General features: G+C 37.5%; 1 protein-coding gene across 3 annotated transcripts in view; it reads left to right on the top strand.

Annotated features, from left to right (window-relative positions):
• The window catches only part of ADAMTS20 (ADAM metallopeptidase with thrombospondin type 1 motif 20), a 177299-nt gene that overhangs the window by 67018 nt on the left and 85333 nt on the right, over positions 1-24948 (top strand). Inside the window, exons 9-18 of one of the 3 annotated variants that reach the window (XM_079775341.1) lie at positions 1347-1493; positions 2632-2773; positions 4417-4521; positions 12181-12326; positions 13697-13815; positions 13976-14112; positions 16379-16496; positions 18881-18976; positions 21188-21354; positions 21512-21641. In XM_079775341.1, coding sequence (XP_079631467.1) covers positions 1347-1493; positions 2632-2773; positions 4417-4521; positions 12181-12326; positions 13697-13815; positions 13976-14112; positions 16379-16496; positions 18881-18976; positions 21188-21354; positions 21512-21641 — 1307 coding nt within the window. Of the gene's footprint in view, positions 1-1346; positions 1494-2631; positions 2774-4416; positions 4539-12180; positions 12327-13696; positions 13879-13975; positions 14113-16378; positions 16497-18880; positions 18977-21187; positions 21355-21511; positions 21642-24948 lie in introns of those variants that run through there. The other 2 variants (XM_079775340.1, XR_013813714.1) reach the window with 2 other exon arrangements.

The following is a 24948-nucleotide window of genomic DNA, read 5'->3' as shown; positions in this document are numbered from 1 at the left end:
ATGAGCATCAGCAAGATGCACACTCTGATCTTTTAAAATTGTTTCCTGAAGTGGGGGGTAGGATTAGGAATATAACTGAGGGCCATAGATGCATTGCAGTGACATCAGAAAAGCACTATTTGCTGGTTTAGAAGACTGTTCTTGCAGAGAGCACCATCTTAGATATTTATTTTCCTGAGAAACTCTTTAGGTGGCTTCAGAATATGGGTAAGTAGTTTAACTAAAAGACTGATCTAAGTACAGATTTCAGCCTGCAAGTTAGTTTCAATGTTCCTTTTAATTGTGAGTTTGTACTTGGGTCCTCAAAGAATGCATAGGATCTGTTGCTGACCAGCTAATTATTTAATGTTGCTCTTGTTGTGAAATGTTGTTGCCTTTTAGGAATGTTTTATTATTCTAGTCTATTCATCATCACTTAGTAATTATAGACTAGAAACTTAGCCTATTTCATATAAAATAGGTGGATATTATAGAATAATATGGAATTAGTGATTAAAGAAGTCCCTTTTAAAAATTGAATTGGGTGACATTGGTCTGCAAAACCATACAGATTTTAAGTGTACAACTTAACAAAACATCATCTGCACACTGCATGGTGCGTCCATCGCCCAAAGCAAAGTCTCTTTCCCTCCCCATTCCCCTCCTCCTTTGCCCACCTCCACCTACCCCCCACGCCCCTTTCCCTCTGGCTATCACCACACTATTGTCTGTGTCTATGTGTTATGCATATATGTTTTTTGGCTAATCCCTTCACCTCCCCTCATCTAGTCCCCTCTTCCCCTCCCCTCTGACAGCTGTTAGTCTGTTCCATGTATCCATGCCTCTGTCTCTATTTTGTTCGTCAGTTTATTTTGTTCATTAGATTCCACATATAAGTGAAATCATATGGTATTTGTCGTTCTCTGACTGGCTTATTTCAAAGAAGTTCTTTTGGTACTGTACCAATAATCAGTGGTCTGGAATTTAGTGTAGTATTGCCTTTACCTAATCTTTCCACACATCTAAGATATGCATGTTGAAAACTGCCAGCATTTTTATGTGAATGCTTTGTCCTTATTGTGAGGAGGTGAGCCAGAATCCAAATATTTTGATTGTGTAGATTCAGATATCATATTAACAGACTGCATCTTATCAAAGTTATAACCTAGTGATTTTCAGAGATTATGTGCTTCTTAAGGTGAAAGTAACCTAGTTTATAAGGCTTTATGGAGAGATCAAGAGTACAAATTATGATGAAATCAGACTTATCTGCATTTTACATTATAATATAACATAGATATAAGAGATTTGTTACTTATGTTGTATGCATATTTTAGTATTTTTTAAGTGTCTGTTTTTATTTTTAGATTTAATGTTCCACATGATGATAGTTTTAAATGTAAGGAAACTGGAATTAAACATCAATATCATGTGATGGCTCCAACTCTAAATTACCACACAAGTCCTTGGACCTGGTCAAAATGTAGTCAGAAATATATCACTGAATTTCTAGAGTAAGTCTGGTTTTATGTTACTTTAGTTAAGTATTGCACATTTATTAGATTATAAAATTTGAAATTTGTATCTTTTTAAGAGATTCAATTTATTTTTAGTTTTTCATTGTTTAAATTCAAACTTACATTCATTGTACAAATGGATGTTTAAAAACATGGAAAGTTTTGTTTGTATTTCAGTCTTAACATTTTTTTTTTGAGGAGTTACAATTCAGATCTAGCATTCCCCTTACCATTTGCCACTTTCCTAAATCCTCTAAATATATGATGTACTCTAATAACAATTTGCAAGGTAGTTATTATCACTCTCAATTTACAGATGAGGAGACTTAGGGCTCAGGGAGATGAAATAGCTTGTCCATAGCCATGCATCCTGGGAAGTGGTGGAATCGAAAGCCAACTCCCAAAACTGCCATTCTGTCTCTGTGTTGTACTCCTTTCTTAAAAAACCCCTTTGAGATGGAGAAGGCATAATTCAGTTTGAAATTCCTTTGTTTCCTTGTTGCTCAGATCTATAAATGTATTTTTTCAAATGATTTGAAAGCTTAGTTCTATTTTTACATTTTGACTTTTGGGGCATTAGATATAAGGCATTACTTTTGGATGGCAAAGTAGACCAAAAGTATCATGTGATCAACATATGAATGTTGGTTTCATAAATTATATTCTGATGGTTTTGTCTTTTTAGAAATATATATATATTGATTTCAGAGAGGAAGGGACAGGGAGAGAGATAGAAACATTAATGATGAGGGAGAATCATTGATCGGCTGCCTCCCACATGCCCCCTACTGGGGATCGAGCCCACAACCCTGGCATGTTCCCTGACTGGGAATCGAACCATGCCCTCCTGGTTCATAGATGCTCAACCACTGAGCCATGCTGGTCGAGATCTTTTTTTTTTTTTTAATTGTATCTTTAAAGAAGTAGTGGGGCTTCAATGAGAACAAACACATCAGAAGTCCTTTGTAAACTCTGAGGTTTTCTTACTAACTTTGATTTGAGCTGGGTTTTAAATTATGAAAAAATACTGATATTCTCTTTGGAAATAAAGAACTACAAAAAATGTGATGAAGAATCTTATACTGACATGCATCTGTGTATATTCACAATATTTCATCTTCTGTCATTGGTACAGCACTGGTCATGGGGACTGCCTCCTTGACAAACCAAATGGGAGAATATATGATCTGTCCTCACAACTTCCTGGATTAATGTATGATGTAAACAAGCAGTGTGAACTCATGTTTGGTCCTGGATCACAAGTGTGTCCCTATTTGGTAAGAAAAATTTTATCTTTTTGTTTGAAAACTACCATAAAGTTGTAGTTAGAATATATTTCAAAGTGTATATTCTCTTGAACAGAAGGTAAATTAAATCTATCTTAAACATTTTTAAGTGTTAGAAAAATCTGGTGTTTGTCAGAAAGGGGCTTAAAAAAAGAGAAACTAAAACTCATTGAGTAATTATTATAAGCCAGGTACTGTATTAGGTGCTTAAAAGTTATCTCTAATTCTCACAAAATCCTATGAAGTATTCTCATTTAGAAACAAAGCCACAGAGAGGTTTTGAAAATTAACGGGATTTAAATATTTACTTTCAAATGATATTATTTTTGCGGATGTGGGAAGAAAATTATGTGAGACATTTTTGTATTTTGATTAGTTGTATTAAAAGACCCAGGAATATAATAGACTGCATTTTAATTTATGTTGATTTGAATCAAAAGAAATGAAATTTGGGGTCTGTTGTTTAGTTTTCATTAAACTATTTATAAGTTGTTTTTAAGATTTTTCATAAGTTAGATACAGTACTAGGTTGTGAGAATCATTGACCCAGAAATGCAACCATATTCATTCATTTAAGTAAAGATAATGATCTGCTACATAATAGCTGCCATAGAATAAATGCTTGTTGAATGTTGAATGAATGAATGAAAGTTACTTAATAGTGAGTGTAGGGACATACAAGCATACTCCACATAGTGAATATTGTTCCTAAAGTCTTAAATTCATAGTCAGAGTTTTTCAAAAGCCTTTAAACATTCACTATGGAAGGGGGAAGATTTACCTTAATATTTTACATAGAAGCCACATTTCTTCTTTCTTCCTACCTGATTTAGACACTAAACAAACTTTGAATTTAAATTCAGAAAAAGGAAGGAATTATCTTGTGTATAGCTCCTGTGAGCCTCCATAGATTTTTGTTTCTTGTGAAAACTTCAGAACCCTTTGTTTAAAAGTTGAAAGTCTGTATTATATTCACAAAATAGGAAACCAGTATACATTATACAGTATTTCTATGCACATTATTCATACATTCCTCCATTGGATCAAAGAGGGCTTTTGGAAACTCTTTGTGAATAACATTTAACAACAAAAAGTCCTTTAGAAAAATATCTTGCAAAGAGAGAAAAATGCCTCACATAATTTTGAATATTTCCACTCCAATTCATCTATCCCATTGTTCAATGCATGATGAAAATCTAAAAGTTAAAGAAAGGACACTAAATGCTGCCGTTTTCTATATTTAGAAGAAAATCAAGAGCTAAAACTTAGTAAAGATTTTTAAAAATATATATTTTTATAAATTTCAGAGAAGGAGGGAGAGGGAGAGAGAGAAACACCAATGATGAGAAACATCAGTAACAATAGGCTGCCTCTTGCACACCCCCTACTGGGGATTGAGCCCACAACTGGGAATCAAACCATGACCTCCAGGTTCATAGGTCAGTGCTCAACTACTGAGCCACACTGGCTGGGCAGTAAAGATGTTTTGCTGATTATCTCCAGCTGTGACCATGAAACAGGAATTGCATAAGATCAGTTGGTGAACTGATGCCTTATATTGACTTGATCGGGTAATTGTGGCATCATTTTCACTCTTGCTTGTGGCATCATTTTCACTCTTGGTTCCTCTGCAGAAACAGTGCAGGCGCCTCTGGTGCACAAGCGCAGAAGGAGTCCACAAGGGCTGTCGTACTCAGCACATGCCACTGGCAGACGGAACCCACTGTGGTCCTGGGATGGTAGGTTTTCTCCAAGGGTGAGTCTTGTATCGAGAGATTATCCGAGGATGTGATTGCTCTGCATTTCCGCACTGTTCATCATTTGCTGTCAACTTTTGTCCTGCTAGTTGATTTAATATTATTGCCATGTTTTTTTTTTTATGTAGAATAGTGTCTAATGAATTAAAATTATAATTTCCCCTGTTTTTCAAAATCTAGCACAGGGGTCCTCAAACTTTTTAAACAAGGGAACCAGTTCACTGTCCCTCAGACCGTTGGAGGGCCGGACTATAGTTAAAAAAAAACTATGAACAAATTCCTATGCACACTGCACATATCTTATTTTGAAGTAAAAAAACAAAACGGCAAAAACACCCGCGTGTGGCCTGCGGGCCGTAGTTTGAGGACACCTGATCTAGCAGATGAATATTAAAATTACGTATAGTTATCATAAAGATAAATTCATGTGTACATATAGTTATCTAAGTACATTTATTATAGTTTTGTTATTTAAGACTAGAGGCCTGGTGCATGAATTCGTGCATGGTTGGGGTCCCTCTGGGTGGCCTGCAGGGATCTGGCCGAAACCTGCAGTCCAACGCTGCCTGCAGCTCCTACCTGCCGCTCCTGCTCCTCCTGGCCCCACTGTGCCTGCCGCAGGCTCTGTGAGAGGCTCCTGTTGCTGCAGCAGTGCTCACCAGCCATGAGCCCTGCATCTGGTACCCTCCCAAGGGGAGTGGCCTGTGGGATCAGGCTGAAACTGGCTCTCTGACTTCCCCCGAGGGGTCCCAGATTGCGAGAGGGTGCAGGCCAGGCTGAAGGACCCCACTGGTGCACGATCGGGCCCAGGAGGGACTTCAGGAGGGCTCCAGGGTGTGTCAGGCCCATCTCACTGAGTCCTGATTGGCCAGACCCCAGCAGCAAGCTAACCTACCAGTTGGAGCATCTGCCCCCTGGTGGTCAGTGCACGTCATGGTGACTGGTTGACTGGTCAACTGTCTGCCTCCTGGTGGTCAGAGCACATCATAGCAAGTGGTTGAGCAACCTTAGCATATCATTAGCATATTATGCTTTGATTGGTTGTTTGGTTGTTCTGTTCAGTCTATTTGCATATTACCCTTTTATTATATAGGATGAATATAGGCATGAAGACCCTAATATTTCAGCAAATCTCCAAATTTAAGGATGTTAGCATTTCATACATTTTTCTCCCATAAAATTCAGTTAAGTATAACTGAAAGTTATAAGTGTCTCCTTTGGATTATGTTGGTTCTAATTATATTGAAATACATTATATTCCTACAATAAACTGCCTACCATACCGCATCTTTACCATTCTAAGATCAGTAAATCTGCCAGCATAATGTCCAGTTACAGGGCTCACCATGATCATGAAACGTGTTGTATGTGATGGTGAATTCAGATTGTACTTGGTGCTCCAGTGTGAAGTCAAATATTGTTTGTACTCAACAAATTTTAGTCAGCCTCCTCTGAGCTACCCCATGCAAAAGGAACACTTCTTGGCAATGGGTTAGCTAGTGCTGCCGAGGCTCACATTATGCAAAAGTAAGAACTCCAAATTAAGTTCAGTTCACTAGCTGACCTTGTGTCTTTACTACCTGCTGCTTTAGTGAAATGTTTGTACCAGCTACTGCCCTTTTCTTGCATCACTTTGCCATCCAAAGGCATGTGTTTCCCATGAATACTACTTAGATTACAAGTGAATTGTTAAAGTTTCACTTGAAACTTCAGCAATTTTTGTAGTACCTTGAAATACTCATGAAATGGTTTTGCACTCAAATTATCTTAGGATCAAAATTCTACTGGAATTCTTCAGTTTATAGATTTAAACTGGAACTAAATTTTAAAATTTGAATTTTATCTAAAATTTATATTTTGAGAGTAAGAATTATTAAAATGACTATTTTTCTCACTTTTTGTGACCAGTATTCATAACTAGCTCTTTTTTGGGGGGAGGAAGTGGCATTTGTAAGAGTTACTGATGATCTGAACATGAGAAAAAGACCTCTCTAAAGTTTGAATATGGGGCTGTTGATATCAGAAAGAAAACTTACTCTAAGATGTTCACCTGATTCAAATCTGGAATTGAGCCTTAGTGCCCTAACAAATGTTAAAGTTACTATATCCCATTGACCTTCAGGCTCGATTTCATGTGGCTAAAATAGTAATTGATATATTCATAAATATCAAGAGATACACTATGTATAACTAACTTATTGAACGGCCTAAATCCAGTTCAGGCATAAACATTTTATGAGTCACGTGCGCATATCGTAAATGTACAGTTTGGAAGTTTTATCAAATGTAGATGCATACATAGCCAACATCCCCATTAAAAAAGTTCAGTCTTAACTCTTTGCAGACAATTTCCCTTCTCTCCAGAACCAGCTCCTGTTCATGTTTCTATCTCCATAGATTAGTTTGTTTGTTCTTGAGTTAATATACATGGAACTATGTAATATACCCCTTTGGGGTGGAGATTGGGTCGTTTCTTTTGTTTGACGTAATGTTTTTGAATTTCATCCATATTATTGTATGCATCAGACCTTCATTCCTTTATGTTGCAGTATAATTCAAATGTACAAGTGCACCATAATTTGTTTACCCAGTCTCCAGTTGATGGACATTTGGATCATTTCCAGCTTTTGGCTGTTAGGAATAAAGCTGCTATGAGCATCCTCATACAGGTTTTCTTATGAGCATATATTTACATTTCTCTTGGGTAAATATCCAGAGTAAAAATTCTGGGTCATAGGGCAGGTGTGTGTTTGACTTCACAGGAGAGTGCCAAACAATTTTCCAAAATATGTGTACCATTTTAGAACCCATAAGCAATGTCTGAAAGTTCTAGTTGCTCGGCATTCTTTGCCAATTTTTGATATTAGGAGTATTTTAACAAAAATTTAGCTATTCTAGTGGGTGTAAAATGGAATCTTATTCTGGTTTTAATTTATATTTCACTGATTATTTCCAATCTTAGGAATCTTTTCATGTGCTTATTAGCCATTTGAATATATCTCCCTATGCTGTGATATGGTGGGCATGAATTTGTTGGAATTAAGGTAAATGTGACGAGACACCAGGACCTGCTTTAAAGCCCATGTAGATTGAAAGCAGAGGTGGTGTTTGGGGTAACTACATGCAGATCATGATAGGTATAAATTCCCTTTTTAGTTAATTGAAAGTAGTGAGCCCTTATATTGCATTAGCATTAGCAATGCCCTGTATTAAATGGATTATTTATTAAAGGGAAATTTTAAACAAATGTCCTATAGTGTTGCCTTAACACTCTTCTTTAGTCCATTTATCCTGTGACTGTCTTACATGTGAAATGGTCTGTTAATACATTCATTTTTATGAAAACACTAGAGACCCGATGCACAAAATTCATGCAAGAGTAGGCCTTCCTTCCTCCAGCTGCCGGCACCAGCTTTCCTCTGACACCCAGGACCCAGGCTTCCCTCCAGTTGCTGGCAGGCACCCAGGACCCGGGTTTCCCTTACAGCCCCAGCTTCGTTCGGAAGGTTGTCCGTAAGGATGTCTGGTCTAATTAGCATATTATGCTTTTATTATTATAGACTAGTGGCCAGGTGCATGAAATTCATGCATGGGGGTGTGTGTCCCTCAGCCCGGCCTGCACCCTCTCCAATCTGGGACCCCTCGGGGGATGTCCAACTGCCAGTTATGGGATGGGTCCTAAACTGGCAGTTGGACATCCCTCTCACAATCTGGGACCACTGGCTCCTAACCGCTCACCTGCCTGCCTTCTTAATTGCCCCTAATCACTCTACCTGCCGGCCTGTTCACCCCCAACTTCCCCCCCCCCACCGGCCTTCTTGCCCCCAACTGCCCCTCCCCCTGCCAGCCTGGTCACCCCCAACTGTCCCCCCTGCTGGCCTGCTTGCCCCAACTGCCCCCCCCTCTGCTGGCCTGATCACCCCCAACTGCCCCCACCCTGCTGGCCTGCTCACCCCCAACTGCCCTCCCCACCAGCCTGCTTGCCCCCAACTGCCCCCCCCCCCCCTGCTGGCTTGATCGCCCCTAACCGCCTCTGCCTCAGCCCCACCACCATGGCTTTGTCCGGAAGGACATCCGGAAGGTCTCCTGGTCTGATTAGTATATTACCCTTTTATTTGTATAGATGATGAACCCCTCTGACAGTGAGTTGATTTTACTACATGGTGTCTAGTATAACATTTTATCCTTTCCATTCTCTGACCTCTCTCTCTCTTTCTCTCTCTCTCTCTCTCTCTCTGCTCCCCTCCCTCCCCCCCATCATACACACACACACACACACACAAGAATGCATGCAGGGACTATTGAACTATTTCTGGAAGATACCAACAAAATTTACATGCACATAGTATAGTCTATACTGAGATTTTGCTTTTGTTCACTCCTAATATGGCTTTTTTATATTGAATGGTTTGTTCTAATGAAAGGTACAAAGTATTTTTTCTCCTAATAAAATTGCTTATAGTATTCACTCATTCAGCAAAGATTTATTAAGGGTCTGCTATATGATCAATTTAGATCAACTCAAGCTGTTTTGAAGGGGCAGGGCAGGAGTTTGATTTCTACATTTGAAATGGTTATTAGACATTCAAGTGAAGAGAAGGAAACAGTTGTATACAGTCAGGAGATCAGGAGAGAGATCTGGACTGGGAGTGATTGTTGATAGAGAAGAATAAAGGGCCAAGATCTAAGCCTGGGGACATTCCAATGTTAAGAGGTTGGAAAGAAAAAGAAATAGTAAAAGAAACTGTGAAAAATTAATCATTAAAGAAGAAAGAAAATCAAGAGTGTGGAGCTCTGGAAACTAACAGAAAAGTAATGTATCAGGAATCATAATTAGCTATTCACATACTGCTGAGTCAAGGAAAACAGAGACTGAAACCTAGCCATTGGTTATACATTGTAGAAGGCCATTGGTGACCTATACATGAGCCATGGAAGTTGGTATAAAGCTTGGCTAAGGTGAGATTGTGAAAAAATAGGCAGAGAGAGATAGACAATGAGCATAAACAGAACCATAGCTGATTAGGGAAGTGTGATCTAAGAAAAGTTGTTGTTTTTTGGTTATTGTTGTTAAAGTGGGAGGAAAAGGAGTATGTTTATATGTTAAAGAGAATATTCTAGTGGAGTGTTTTCAAACTGTCTCAATTACAGAACCAGTCTTCTTTAAAATAAAACATTTTCAGATTTTTTTTTGTACAAAATGATAAAAATGGTTGACTAGGAAAATGAAACAAAAGAAGACCTCCAAAATGTAAGCCAGATTTTCCTACTGGAAAAAAATTGTGGATTCTAAAAAAATTTAAAAACGGAATTATTATGAGACCCAAATACCACTGCTGGATATACCATATCCAAAAGAATTGAGATTAGGGTCTTGAAGAGATATTTACACATGCATGTTTGTAGCAGCATTATTTACAGTAGCCAAGAAGTGAAACAACCCAACTGTCAATCAAGAGATGAATGAACAATATATGGTATTTACATACCATGAAATATAATTCAGCCTTTTAAAAATGTATTGGGGTGACATCCTATATAATAAAGAGGTAATATGCAAATTGACCCTCACTCCAACAATAAGATGGCTGCCATCATGTAGTCAAAGATGGCCGCCACAAGATGGCCGGCAGGGGAGGGCAGTTGGGAGGGACCAGGCCTGCAAGGGAAGGCAGTTGTGGGCTATCAGGCCTGCAGGGGAGGGCAGTTAGGACTGAGTAGGCTGGCAGAGGAGGGCAGTTGGGGGTGACCAGGCCTGCAGGGGAGGACAGTTGAGAGGGGGACCCAGGACTACAGGGGAGGGCAGTTGGGGGGGGGGACCAGGCCTGCAGGGGAGGGCAGTTGGGGGTGACCAGGCTGGCAAGGGAGGACAGTTAAGGGTGACCAGGCCTGCAGGGGAGGACAGTTGGGGGCGACTAGGCCTGCACATGAGGACAGTTAGGGGTGACCAGGCTGGCAGGGGAGGGAAGTTAGGGGTAACCAGGCCAGCAGGGGAGGGCAGTTGGGGGCGACCAGGCCTGCAGGGGAGGGCAGTTAGGGGTGACCAGGCTAACAGGGGAGGGCAGTTAAGGGCAACCAGGCCAGCAGGGGAGCAGTTAGGTGTCAATCATGCTGGCAGGGAAGTGGTTAGGCATTGATCAGGCTGGCAGGGGAGTGGCAGTTAGTGGGTGATCAGGCTGGCAGGCAGAAGCGGTTAGGGGCAATCAGGCAGGCAGGCGAGTGGTTGGGAACCAGCAGTCCAGGGCCTAAATGGGCAGTTGGACATCCCTCGAGGGGTTCCAGATTGGAGAGGGTGCAGGCTGGGCTGAGGGACACTCCCCCTGCCCATGCACAAATTTTGTGCACCAGGCCTCTAGTTGGTTAATAATATTATATAGGTTTCAAGTATACAGTGCTATGATACATCATCTGTATATTGCACTGTGTTCCCACCATCCAGATTTAGCCTTTGTAAAAGAAGGAAATTTTGGCACATGCCATGTGTGTGAATCTTGAAGACATTATGCTATGTGAAATAAGCAAGTCATAAAAAGATAAACACAATATGATTTCAATTATATGAGATATCCCGAGTAGTCAGATTCATAGAAACAAAAATAGAATGGTGGTTGCCAGGGGCTGGGAGGAGCAGAGAATGAGGAATTATTATTTAATGGGTATACAGTTTCAGTTTGGGAAGATGAAGATTTCATTTTGGATGGTTGTACAACAGTGTGAAGATCGTTAATACCACTGAACTGTACACTTAAAAATGGTTAAAATAGTAAACTTTATTTTAATAATAAAAATAAACATTAAATTATAAACAAAACACAATATAAGCTTATTTTTAAATTATTAACTTTAATAAACATAAACTTACTCTGTAAAATGCTTACAAAAGTTTCTAAATGCTCACTCACAATTTCTGTGCTCATCTCCTCACAAGCTGATAGTGACTAATTCATAGACCAGCATCAGAACATGAACCGCATTAGCTTTCATGTCCTAGAAATTGGAACAGCAATGACATAGGGGAGATGAGATAATTGTTGAGTCATGTTCTGAGTAGTGAGAAGGGCTGAGATTAAGTGGATAAATGGAGGGATTAATTTTGACTAGGATCCTGGATTTTGTATATAAGTAGGTACAGACGCTGATGGGTGGGTAGAAGGGCTGCTGGGAGATTATGACAGATTTTTCTGCAAGTTTCAATTTTCTTGATGAAAGTAAAAAACAAGTGATCATTGAGACTTTGAAGGAGATAGACTGGGAAGTTAGGTCAAAGAGTGAGGGATAGATAACTGTGTAAAAAACAAGTATGGATATATACCGTATTAATCTAATATTTGCTTTAAAATTTTTTTTAATTTTACTAAGTTTTTCCAAGATGTATAGGTCTTCCCTACCCTAAGGAGACTCTGAATCTTAAAGGCAAGGGAATTTTTAAATTCTTTTTGCTTTCCATAAGTCTTACAGTTACTTGATAGACATTCAGTAAATATTCAACAACATGACATCAAATGTAATCACATCTGAATGAACATTTTGCTTTAAATTGTATACATGTTGTTCTTCTATTGATCTTCTGCTGCTCTTATAGTTACTATGGTGTTCTCACTAGATCTACATGAATCACTTTTCTTTGTGTTGTTTTTATAGCATTGCCACCATGGGCTGTGTGTAAACAAAGAAATGGAAACACGTCCTGTAGATGGTGAATGGGGACCATGGGGACCTTACAGTGCTTGTTCACGAACATGTGGAGGTGGAATCAAAAGCACAACCAGGCTCTGTAATCGCCCCGAGTATGTCCTTTTTATGTCACTGTAAATTAAGATTATCTCAAGGCACCAGAAACTAAACATCAGTTTCATTCACTTCTAAACTGGAGGTCAGTCTGTAAGTTTCTGAGATTCAGAAAACTTCTGGGACACTTAAGCCATATTACTTTATATCTTGGTAGATTCAGACCTTTAAAAAGCTGATAGATAAAAATAATCTTTGGAATGTGAATTGAGACAGAGCCTTTTTTTCCTGATTTAGTGTGAATTTGAGAAATAGTTATAAATAATGACAGTAATATAATGGCATTTTTTACATTTAGTGTTTCTGTTGAAAGCTACTTTCTCATTTTAACTATGTTTTGGCTGTCCTGGACAAGACACGTAGTTCCATTACCAGTTTTTTACTCATTTGTGTAATTCAACAAGCCATTATTTCTTTCTTTACCTATTATGTTATAGATGCATCCATGTCTTTAGCTTGAATAACTACTGAAACATATCTCCTCTCATTATTTAAAAGAACTTAGAGATTCCATAAATACTTTAAAATAATTTTCCTATTGTTATGTGATATATAAATTGGTAAGCAATATGACACTTTTCACTTAAAAAATCTATTACCATGAATTTTTAATGCAGAAATATGACATATTCTGAATAAAATCTGAATTCATTTGAACTTTAGAATAACTAAATTATTCTAGAAGTCCTCATATTTAAAAGTGCTGAGAAAAGAGTTTTTGTTTTCCAGAATAAGTTGGATGGATATAGAGTGATACCATGAAACTTGTTGAACTAAATGATAACTAGGAGATCTATGAAAAAGACACATATATATTTTTCTTTTTTTTTTTAACGTGGTATTATCTTTTTTAAATCATCTTTGGCTCATTTTCCCCCAGAATATGAACAAACCATTTTAAAAAAATATATTGTTAGTGATTTTAGAGAGGAAGGGAGAGGGAGAGAGTGATAGAAATATCAATGATGAGAGAGAATCATCTATTGTCTGCCTTCTGCACACCTCCTACTGGGGATTGTGCCCAACCAGGAATCAAAGTGTGACCTCCTGGTTCCTATGTGGAAACTCAACCACTGAACCACACTGGCTGGGCCAACGAACCATTTTTTGAAATTTTAAAAGAAATCCCCATCATAGTTCCTTGTTAGTTAATCAAATCATGAATCATTTCTCTCCTCTAGGCCACAGCATCCACCAAGATGTTTATTTTTAGGTTATTAGCCAGGGGATTGCTTAACACCATGTTACATACTTGTGTTATATTCAAAGTGTTAGTGGGACCTCATGGAAAGGAATAGAACAATTTTAGAGGTAAACGACAAAAATAATATTGTACTGATGTGCTTTAAAATGTAATGAATTTGACTAGGCCAAGAAACGGAGGAAAGTACTGTGTGGGCCGCAGGATGAAATTTCGATCATGTAATACTGATTCCTGTCCAAAAGGAAAGCAAGACTTTCGTGAGAAGCAGTGCTCTGATTTTGATGGTAAACATTTCAACATCAATGGTCTTTCCCCTAACGTGAGATGGCTTCCAAAGTACAGTGGGAGTAAGTAGTTAGAATATTATTGATGTGAGTCTTTTTTGAAACCTAGGAACAAACAGTTGCATTATTGTATGCCAAAACGTTGACTTTTTTCTTACAGTTGCCATAAAAGATCGCTGTAAACTCTACTGTCGGGTTGCTGGAACCACTAACTTCTACCAATTGAAGGATAGGGTTGCCGATGGTACCCCTTGTGGAACTGAAACTAACGACATCTGTGTTCAAGGCCTGTGTCGGGTGCGTAAACTTATTCTGTTTAATGTGGCTTTCAGGAGACTATGACTTCTGTTATTTCAGAACACATTTTTATGAATCCAATACTGCAACCTTTGGTGATAATCACATTATCTGTAGGAGTATCATTAGGAGACTTTTTTACTAGGTGATTTTCTGCCATGAAGAGAAACTCATGAAGCATTAAGGTAAGTCTGCCAATTTTGTTTTGTGTATGATACTCAAAATCAAGATAAGAGATGAGGTCAACTTTCTAAAACAATAAAAATATTAAGACACAAGGGTTATAAAGTCCTTTTATTCTTCAAGTGTGACCTGCTGTGGTGACTTTTTTTTTATCCCCTCAATGTTAGAAGCGGTGGTATCCTCCCTCCCTCTGTCCATTCTTGTCTCTTAATTCTTGGGTAAATGCTTCAGACATTTACTGAGAACCTACTAGATTTCAGATAAAAGGATGGAACAGAGTACTAACCTCCAAGGTGGTCACAGATTTGTGAGGGAGCTAGGCAGGCAAACAATCATAATGCACTGCGATGGAGTCATCTGCAAGGAGGCTTGGGGATATTGGGGAAGGAATGTCTTAATTAGGGGAAGGTGGGTAAAGGTTTTGAAGAATGCTCATGGAGGGTGTGAGGCTTGAGCTAATTATGTAGGTTTTAGAAAGGTGAGGATGTAAGGTGAGATAGGGGCTAACTAATGGTTGTTCTATGCACTTTTCCCCTAAAGTCCTTGGAGATCTTTAGGATTTGGAATTGAGAAAGAGATGTGATTTGATTTGCATGTCAGAATCTTCAGAATGCACTGGGTTAGGAGAAGATTGGAGATTGGTGGGCCATTTAGCAGGATTTTTGGTGAGAGCAGATGAGACCCTGAATTCAAGCACACATACTGCACATGGTGATCTTAAAAATGGTGATGAACTTGAAAACCAGGATAGTGAATGCTGTCTAGAGAATACATGTGAAATTTTATGAACTCATTCTTTTGGTTAAGTGTAACTTAATAGGACCAAGTTCTCCCTATAACCAAACATCTATTACCAGTTACCCAGGTGACAGAGGGGTTGCACACAAGGTGCTAATGAGATGTTCAAAGGAACTTAAAGTAACTTACACATTGGAAAAACCTTAAATACTAGAAAACGGGTATTCAGTGGCCTGAAGTTTTTTAAAATCTAATTTATCAGCAGAAAGTCATATAAAATGAAAAAAAATATGATTACCTGAACATGTATAGATGCATACTACTTTTAGAAACTATCCGCTTGAAACTTTAAAAATTCAAATATTTGCCCTATATATAAAAATTATGAGGTTTATGAAATTTTCTTACTTTTCCAATCACCAAATTTAGAGGATTTGTCCAGAGAGCTAAAAGTTATTGCTGCATACGTAGAAGACACCTTCTGCATTTGTTCTTTTAAACCTCTGGAACAAACCATTTACTTTTACCTTTTCTTATGTATTCATTCTTTTCATAAACCCTGTGTATTATGCTGTATATTAATTTTGGAGAAATAAACTTTCTTTCAACTGTACTCAGTTTATTAGGAATTCTAATGTCGTGAGTTTAAAAATAAAATGAATCATGAAAGACATCTTTTTGGAGTTACTTTTTAAAATTCTTACCTGAGGATATGTTTTTATTGATTTTAGAGAGAAAGCGAGAAAGGGGGAGAGAGAGAAAGAAAAATTGATGTGAGAGAGAAACATTGATTGGTTGCATCCTGTATGCACCCCAACTGGTACCGAACCCACAATCAGGGTATGTGCCCTGACTGGGAATTGAACCTACAACCTTTTTAAAGGTGTACAGCATAATGCTCTAACCAACTGAGCCACCTGACCAGGGCTGGGGTTATTTTAAAGTGTTACTTAAATAGTCATATTTTTTGTGCCTTTTGAATGACATTTATTTAAAGAGAGGTTTTCAAATGAGGGATATAGCAATCAGTCATTGTTTGTTACAATGTGGATTCCTAGTTTCACCTTCAAGGTTTCCCCGGGTGGCCTTTTTAAGTGCCACCCTATGTGATTTTGATGCAGGAGGTATATGGATGACTCTTTTAAAAACACTGCTTTTTCAACCCGGTGAACAGATATGTGAAAATATTGACATATGAAAAGATCAGTAGATATTATGAAAAAAAAATCCTGCAGTATCAAATCACCTATTAATTGAAAGAATACTTATGAAAAGAACTTTGTAAAGCACCATGTTTATCATTAGTCATTTTTATAACATTGATTTGATTTATTATATTTTGAAGCAAGCTGGTTGTGATCATGTGTTAAACTCGAAGGCCAGGAGAGACAAATGTGGTGTGTGTGGTGGGGATAATTCATCATGCAGGACAATGTCAGGGGTCTTCAACAGTGCTCATTATGGTAAGCTGTGTTTCTGGTTCTAGTTTTCCCTTTTATTTAGTGTAATAATGGTATATATGATGAAGGTATACTAGTAATGGTTTGTTATTGTTTTGTCTACTCTATACCCTTAATTAAAATTGATTGTTAGGGGGTGGGAGCAGAGTGGAGAGGGTCAATGGAGGAAAAAAAGGGGACATCTGTAATACTTTCAACAATAAAGATGAATTTAAAAATATAAAATACAAGCCATGAAACTTTAAAAAAAAAGACATTTAAAAAATTTCCTAAATATAAAAGATTAAATCTTATACCAGATTTATCCTTGAATTAGTGAATTCACCTGCTAAAGGCAAATGCATTTAAAAAAAAATTATTAGGTGCCTTTATCAGAGTAAATCCACTGCTATTTGACAATGAAGTGTGAATAGTCCCCTTAGTTACCGGTGTGTTCTTATTGCAGTTCCTATAATCCCTAATGTACACTGTATTTATAATATTTCCAGGAAACTTGCTTTTAATTATTTTTCATTATTTGAATAAAATTTTTCTTTTTGTATGACCTGGCCCATCTGTTGTGCTTCTTATTGATGACATATTGAAAATGTTGATTGAAGGTGGAAGGATGAAAACATTAACTTAAATGTGGATTTTGAATTATTATTACATTTGGTTTTCCAGGAAGTATTTGTATTACAAGATGTAATTGATATTTGGCCATGATTTCATTTTTCTTCAAATTTGTTAAGAGAATATAGCAGATATTTTCTATTCTAAAAATTTCTGGGTAATTTTTTTTTCTTTTTTATGGTAATAAAAGCAGCCCTTTAAAACTTTCCTTGCAAAATAAAAATTTACTTTTACAGTTTTATTGTTCAGCTTTAAATTATGTTCACTTATGTTTGCGCACAGTTTAGTATGAATTGCTTCATTTAAAGCAGTATATTTTAAAACAAAATTTACTTTTTTATTTATATTAAAAGTATAGTACATTTCATACTATGATGATACTTATAAATTTTAGTTACTAGATAACCTGACTTACTTTTGTAGTTATGATTCATTATTTCATGGGAGCCATACATATTTGATCCCTTTTTTATAATAAATGGCCCATATTTATCAGTCTGATCTGTATTCACTGGAAAACATTTTTTCTGTATAAAACCACATGCACCAAATTGTACTATGAATTGATCAGTTTGCAAATAGAAAAAGATGTTAAATACATTTGTATGCTCTGAACAGCATTGTCACATCACTGCCCCCTGGCGGTAGCCTTCATCTTGTCACTTTTGCCATGCTTAGGAATTGCCTTCTTGAAAAATATATAATAGCAAAGACAAATAGTGAAGGTCATAGGAATATTTTATAGTAAAAAATCATGAATTAAAATTATTCTTCTATATTTATGGCCTGCAACCATATCTATATAGTGTATACAGAATCATCAAACCTTATATTTAAATGTGATGCCTTAGAGAGATATAAATAAGGCTGCTCTAAAAACATGCAAGGTAATTTCATGTTGGACTTAAGCTCTTTTAAACTTCCCCTTCTTAAATTCATTCCATATTTATCAAAGTGAGTGTACAAGAAAAATTTCAACTCCTTTTATTCATGTGTTATAGAGAAAGGAAAATCCTATAAGGAAAAGAAAAAACTTAGAATTAATATCACTAGAGCAAATGAGAATGTTTGGACAACTATGAACTGTGTAACATGAGTACTTTTAGCATAGGGAAAACTTTCCACTTTCTTAATATATATTTAATATAGTGTTTCCTCATTTTTTTTGAGCAGTGCCAGTGTTGGTGAATTAAGTCTCATAAAATAGTAATATTATTTTCATTTCTCTCAAGTAAATTTTTTACTTTTCTCTTGACAATAATGTAAAATGTTGGGGGTAGCTATAGGGATTTCTGCTTATATTAGAGACTAAAAGTTTAAAAAATATGCTTCTCATTAACTCACATTATTTTGCTCTTTACTAAGTCTCTGTGTACACATATAGCAATGCCCAACTATTTTGATAACTTTTGGATTTGTGGCTAGCATTTGGAATATTGCATTTTAAAAAAACACATTAGGAAATATAACATTTAGTATACTAGCTTCATTCTTATTCTATACTCAGAATTTTAGAAGTAAGAAAAATTAGGAAATGTACTTTTTAAGAACCCCAAACTCTCTTACGTTTCTAGATGACAACCACTTTTTCTCAATTCTTAGCAATTTGTATAAGGCATTGATTTAAAACGAGTAAGCACTGGTATCATTTATCAAAGATAAAATGAAATTAAGTCTGACTATACTATTGAAGTGTTTCAATCATTCAGCAGTAATAGCCTCTGGACCATCTGTTTTTGTGTGTGAAAGTTAACATGTATAAAATTATATTGTAGGTTATAATGTTGTCATAAAGATTCCCGCAGGAGCGACCAACATTGATATTCTTCAGCACAGCTATTCTGGAACACCAGCAGATGACAATTACCTTGGTAAACATTTCTAGTAAACAGCACCAATATGTGGTTCGTGTGCGATTTCATGGAGGTCTGCGGTTGATGTAAATTCTTGGAAGGCAAGCAGAGACCCCCGAAACAACATGCAATTTCAGTTCATACTGAGCTGAGTCATCTGACTCCAGATACATGTTTTCTTCTGAACTATACACTGATTCCTATTTGAAAAATATGGAACTAAATTCTGAAAAGTAAATTTGAATTTTCCCCCATGAGAGTGTTTTAAATAACCATACAGGTTATATTTAAAGTTGCATGTGTATTTAAAATAAAATCATCTTCTATCTTTTAATATAAAATTAGAGACCTGTTTGAGATTTGATGTTTTAAAGAATTTTCTTAAGTTCTCTTTTGCCATGTAGTAATAGGATTTATATACAGTTTTTAAAAAGTTCTTACATTAAAGAAAAAGAACTATGGATTCTTATTTTTAGATGTTAATGAATATTTAGTTATACTATATTATCCTTTAGCTATTTCTAGAGTATAGATTTCATTTCTTATTTATTTTTAGAAAGTAGCTTTTAGGTTTAAGGAATTTCATTTAGGCCCAAAGATGAAGTGAATGCTGTACAATCCTTTTTCTTCTGCCTGAAAAATTCTTTAATATTGACTTATGTATGACTCACCAAGCTAGAGTAGGTGGTGTAGAGCTGAAATTCAGAAAGTACCTGCTTCACATTAATGAAATGTGAAACACTGGCTCACGTAATCAATGCTTATAACTGAGGATCTGCATCTATAATGAACAGCTTATCTCAGGAATTGCATTTGGCATTATAAAATCAAATGTAAAGGGAACAACTTAGTGGATGCAGGATATTTGGGGTGGGGAGGAAAAAAAAATTTAGAACTAATAGAGATGATGGTTGTGCATCATTGTTCACTTAAAATGGTTAATTTTATGTTATGTAAATTTTTGTAAAACTGCAAAAATATTCTCAAAGAAAATCAAGTGTAAATAATTTGATTAGCCTTTTACATTTAGTTAATATCTCTCTCTTAGGTTCCAAATTTAGATATTGTATCTTCCCTAAGAATGCCCAAGTTTAAAAATTAGAAATCTTCACCAGTAAAATAGCAAAATGCTTTGCAAGAGAACTGCTAGTGACAATATCAAAATCTAAATTGAAATGAACAAAAACAAACATGAAGGGATTTCTAAAACATATGTATTTATAAAATTTGCTTTGGTAACTAAAAGTGGTGAAATGTATACAGTATTTATCAATCATGTTCTACTCATTTCCCTTAGTTTTAATGTAACTGATACTCCCTTAAATAGGCCTACACACTTTGGCCAAAGTGCAGACTTATGTGGAGCAATTTCCATTTTGTAGGATAAATGTAGAACTTTATTGGTTCTTCATTGAATTTAGTGGAGTATATAAAGACACTCATCATAGTCCATACAGACATAGAAATATCAAATTTATAAATACCTAGGTAGCTTTTTCAAGGGGTGTAGAATTTATTATGAAATTAGCCATAGGTAACTTGTATGCCCTAGATGAGATTCCTTGAAAGACCAAACAAACGTTTTCCAAACAGGTTATTGTTCAACTGAGTACTATAATATAAGTAAAGCCACAAAAAGGATTTGGTAAATATGCCATTTTTATTAGTGTAAAATTTAAAAAATTATATACCCTCTTGAAAATTAAAAATGCATAGGGCAATTTATCACAATAATAGCATGCGTCTCCATAAGAAAGATCCAGACATTTATATAGAGAATCGTGTAGTCATCACATGCCTTTCGAACATTGACCCTAAAGTTAAAAAAAATAATTTTTTTTGACCTTACAGTCTTAAAGCTGTGTACATTTTTTCCAAGATAAGTGTAAATGAACTGTTGCTGCAGTCCAGCGGCTCTTCCTTTCCTGATGGCCAGGATGGTTTTAGCTGATCTTGCTGCTGGGCTCATGGCTTCTTTCTGTTTTCCCACTTCTGTACGTCCCTCCCGAAGCTGCACGATTGCAGAAGAAGGTCCCACCTCAGATAGAAAAGTGTAGGGCTGACGGTTCCCTAAATGCAGTAAAATAAAGGATACCACATTGTAGTAACAAAGTTTATCGACTCAGTTATTTACTTTCTTCATTTAGAAAGGATTTGAATTTTAAAAGTTAAAAAATTTTCTGCGCTGGTGACTGGTTTTGCTGTTTCATGAGTACCATTCTTTTACAGCATTATCTGACACTCAAGGGAACTTTCTTTTGAATGGAAATTTTGTTGTAAGTATGGCAAAGAAAGAAATCCATGTACAGGGAGCCATTTTTGAATACAGTGGTTCAAACAGCTCAACCGAACGAATCAACAGCACTGATCGGCTAGAAGAAGAACTTGTTTTGCAGGTAAATTCTCAGTAGTCATTAAAAAGGCTCAGCTTTAATCATATTAGTAAACTGTGGTGATGAAGTGCTTTGCGGTTATTATTAAAAATAAAATGATATCTTGTAGGAATATGTCTTTTTATGAATTAATTGTATGCTCCTGTGCTTTTGTATTGAGGTTTTGTGTGTGGGTAACTTGTACAACCCTGATGTACGTTATTCCTTCAATATCCCTGTGGAAGAGAAGAGAGACCAGTTCACCTGGGACCCATATGGACCATGGCAAGACTGTACCAAAATGTGCCAAGGTACACTGGCATTAAAAGAGACAAAAGTTTGTGCAGGCGGGTATAATTTGGGTTACTTTGGAGTCTGACTTGTATGGGTCTGGCAGAATTCTCCCCACTGTCCACACACATGTACACCACACAGTCATACAAAGCTTCCCCGTCTTTCCCCTTCCCATTTTTCTCTTCGCTCATTCTTTTTTATACTTAGCCTCACTTATCTCTACCCATTTGAACATTCTGCATCACCATTCCTTTCCTTTCTCCTCACAGGTTCTGTCTCACAGTCACAGAAAGTTTCTCTAACTTGTTTCCCAGTGAAATAGCCCCCCTCCACACACTTCCCAGCCCCTTCTCCTTCTTTCAGTGTTAGAGTGCCAAACATTCTTTCATTCTTTTCTTTTCCTTCTGTGGCCACAAGAAATATATGTTTGTACTGATAGCACGAATCACTGAAAGGAGCATAGTGGGAAATGGAAAGTTTACAGTAGGGACAGAAAATAAAAAGACTGGCGCCTTTAATGCTCTGTCATTAAGGGTAAGTAATTTGTGTAATACTGTTTGTTCAAATCAGTAAACATTTATTGAGAGACTACTTTGTTTCAGGTTGTTAATAAGACCGCGATTCTGTGTTCAAGTTTTAAAGTCTAGTGGGTGAAATAGAGTCTGAGTAGATGACCTTACTTTATAATGGTAAATACAGTGCTACAGGTAGAGACAGAGAGGACCACAGAAAAGGTAGAGGGAGCACTCCATGAGGAGATTACATCTGAAGGTACAGGAAAGTGTGTGTAGATCAGAAAAGGGATTCCCGTGGGGACTAGAGATGTTTGGGATTTAGGGGAGCAGTGGGTCAGAGGAGAGGATGCTACTAAGGACAGTGTGGACATGAGCTGAGAGAAGGTGGGTGGCCAGAAGCAGTGACCACAGGTGATGGGGATGGAAGGGACATACCTGTTTCATTTTAGTTCCATTTTTATTTTGGTTTCTACTGTATAACTGGTTTTCCTAAAATGTCTGCTGATCCTTTCTTGCTTTTTCATTATTAAGACTAAAATGCTGAAAGTCTTGTGTGGGTCAGACAGGTCAAGTAGGGGCTTCATTATTGAGTAATTGGGTCACTAAATAGCCTTTTCAGATGTCATTGGGAATATGCTCCCAAGTGTCATTATCAGTGGATCTTTTCTCTTGGGCTGAAGAGTCTCCCAAAAGAGAAATTCTCCCTCCTCCTCCTCCTCCTCCTCCTCCTCCTCCTCCTCCTCCTCCTCCTCCTCCTCCTCCTTCTTCTTCTTCTTCTTCTTCTTCTTCTTTTGAGAGAGAGAAAGAGATAGAAACATCAAGGATGAGAGAGAATCATTGATTGGCTGCCTCCTTCATGCCCCCTACTGGGGGTCGAGCCCGCAGCCTGGGCGTGTGCCCTTGACCGGAATTGAACCTGGGACCTTTCAGTCCACAGGCCGACGCTCTATTCACTGAGCCAAACTGGCTAGGGCTCCCATCTTCTGAAGGTCAATGAGAGGACCAGGGAACCATAAAAGTTGGCTTGGAGCTAGAAGGAAATGAAGACAGTCCAGTCTGGATCTCATCATTCAGAAGGAAGACTTTTACCTCCCTATTTTCAGTGCAGTGCTTCCCAGCTTCCTTCAGCTGGGTCTATGCCCTCAAGTTCACCTTCTCTGGAGCTATGATAGCCACAAGGCACACATGGCTAGTCTGTTGAAATGTGCTCTCTATGAAATACACAATGGATTTGGAAGACTTATCATAAAAAAGGAACGTAAAATATATCATCAATAATTTTTATATTGATACTAGAGGCCTGGTGCACGGATTTGTGCACATTGAAAGGAAATTAATTAGAAGGTGGCCGGCAGGGTGGGACTGGGTGAGACAGTCCAGACATGCCCTGGAGCCAGCCTCCCATGATCCCTCCTCAGCCAGCTGTACCTGGGGCAGCACCGGGGCTCGAAGGGAGTCTGTGGAGTGAGCAGGATCCCTCCAGCAGGTGGGATCCCTTGGCCTGGCTTGCGGGGTTGGGCCGAAACTGGCTGTCCAATATCCCCTGAGGGATCCTGGAGTGTGAGAGTGCACTCTGCAAAGTTGCTGTTGCTCAGCAGCTCCTGCATTGAGCATCTGCCCCTTGGTGGTCAATGCGTGTCATACCTACCGGCCGGTTGGCAGTTGGACAGTCGGCTGGTTGCTTAGCCTTTTATATATATAGTTAGATGTTGAAATTATCTCTTGGATATTTAAGGGTTAAATATAAATATTAATTTCACCTTTATCTTTTTACTTTTTTAATGTGAATACTAGAAAATGTAAAAATACGTATGTGGCTCACATTCTGTATTTGTGGGACAGTGCTGCTTTCAACTGGAAGGGTAGGAGTGGAACCATTCTTTGTAAAAACTTTTCCATCGCCCTAACTGGTTTGGCTCAGTGATAGAGCGTCGGCCTGTGGACTGAAAAGTCCCAGGTTCGATTCCAGTCAAGGGCATGTACCTTGGTTGCAGGCACATCCCCAGTAGGAGGTGTGCAGGAGGCAGCTGATCGATGTTTCTCTCTCATCAATGTTTCTAACTCTCTATTCCTCTCCCTTCCTCTGTAAAAAATCAATAAAATATATTTTAAAAAAAACTTTTCCATCAATTCTGCATTTTTTTTCAGGCCTACCCCTCACACACCTCCTCAGAGGAACCTGGTCTTTTTTATTCCTGGGCTTTTCTTGGATTCCATGGAATGAATGGTTTGTTTCTTATTCACCTACCCCCTCCACTCAGGATTAAGTTTCAGCTTTCTTGACTTTGTTAAACAGCTATTTCCATCTACTTTTCATATTCAGAATTTCCTTTTCCTGACTACTGTGTTTCCTTTTTTAGTCTTTGTGTTCTTTTAGGTTTGTGCCTTTTCAAAATGCCTTTAAGAGTTATTTCAGTTAGTGTTTAGGAAGGAGCGGAGATAAGCATGTGTGTTCACATTTAGCTAACTGGAAGTATGCCCTTGAACTTTGATAAAACAGAAATCTGATCATGTCACTGACTGCTTAGACTCTTTCCTGTCTCCTCCGTGTGGAAAGTGTGAAGTTTAATGTACTCTGGCGCGTTACAACCACTTCTCTTAGTTTACTTTTGCTGTGATTATGCTACATGCAAGCACCTGCCAAATCTCAGTGGCTTAGAGCAACAAAGGTTTATTTCTTGCTTATACTGTTTTGGCTCTTAATTGGCTGACTCTTCTTTGTTTGGTATCTGTGTCCACTTCATTTAAAAAAAAAGTCAATAGGCCCCTAGATGATTTGGCTCAGTGGAGATAGAGAGACAGCTTGTGG

Source organism: Cnephaeus nilssonii, assembly GCF_951640355.1.
Source record: "Cnephaeus nilssonii genome assembly, chromosome: 6".
Lineage (NCBI taxonomy): Eukaryota > Metazoa > Chordata > Mammalia > Chiroptera > Vespertilionidae > Cnephaeus > Cnephaeus nilssonii.
This window is presented reverse-complemented; position numbering and strand designations above follow the sequence as displayed.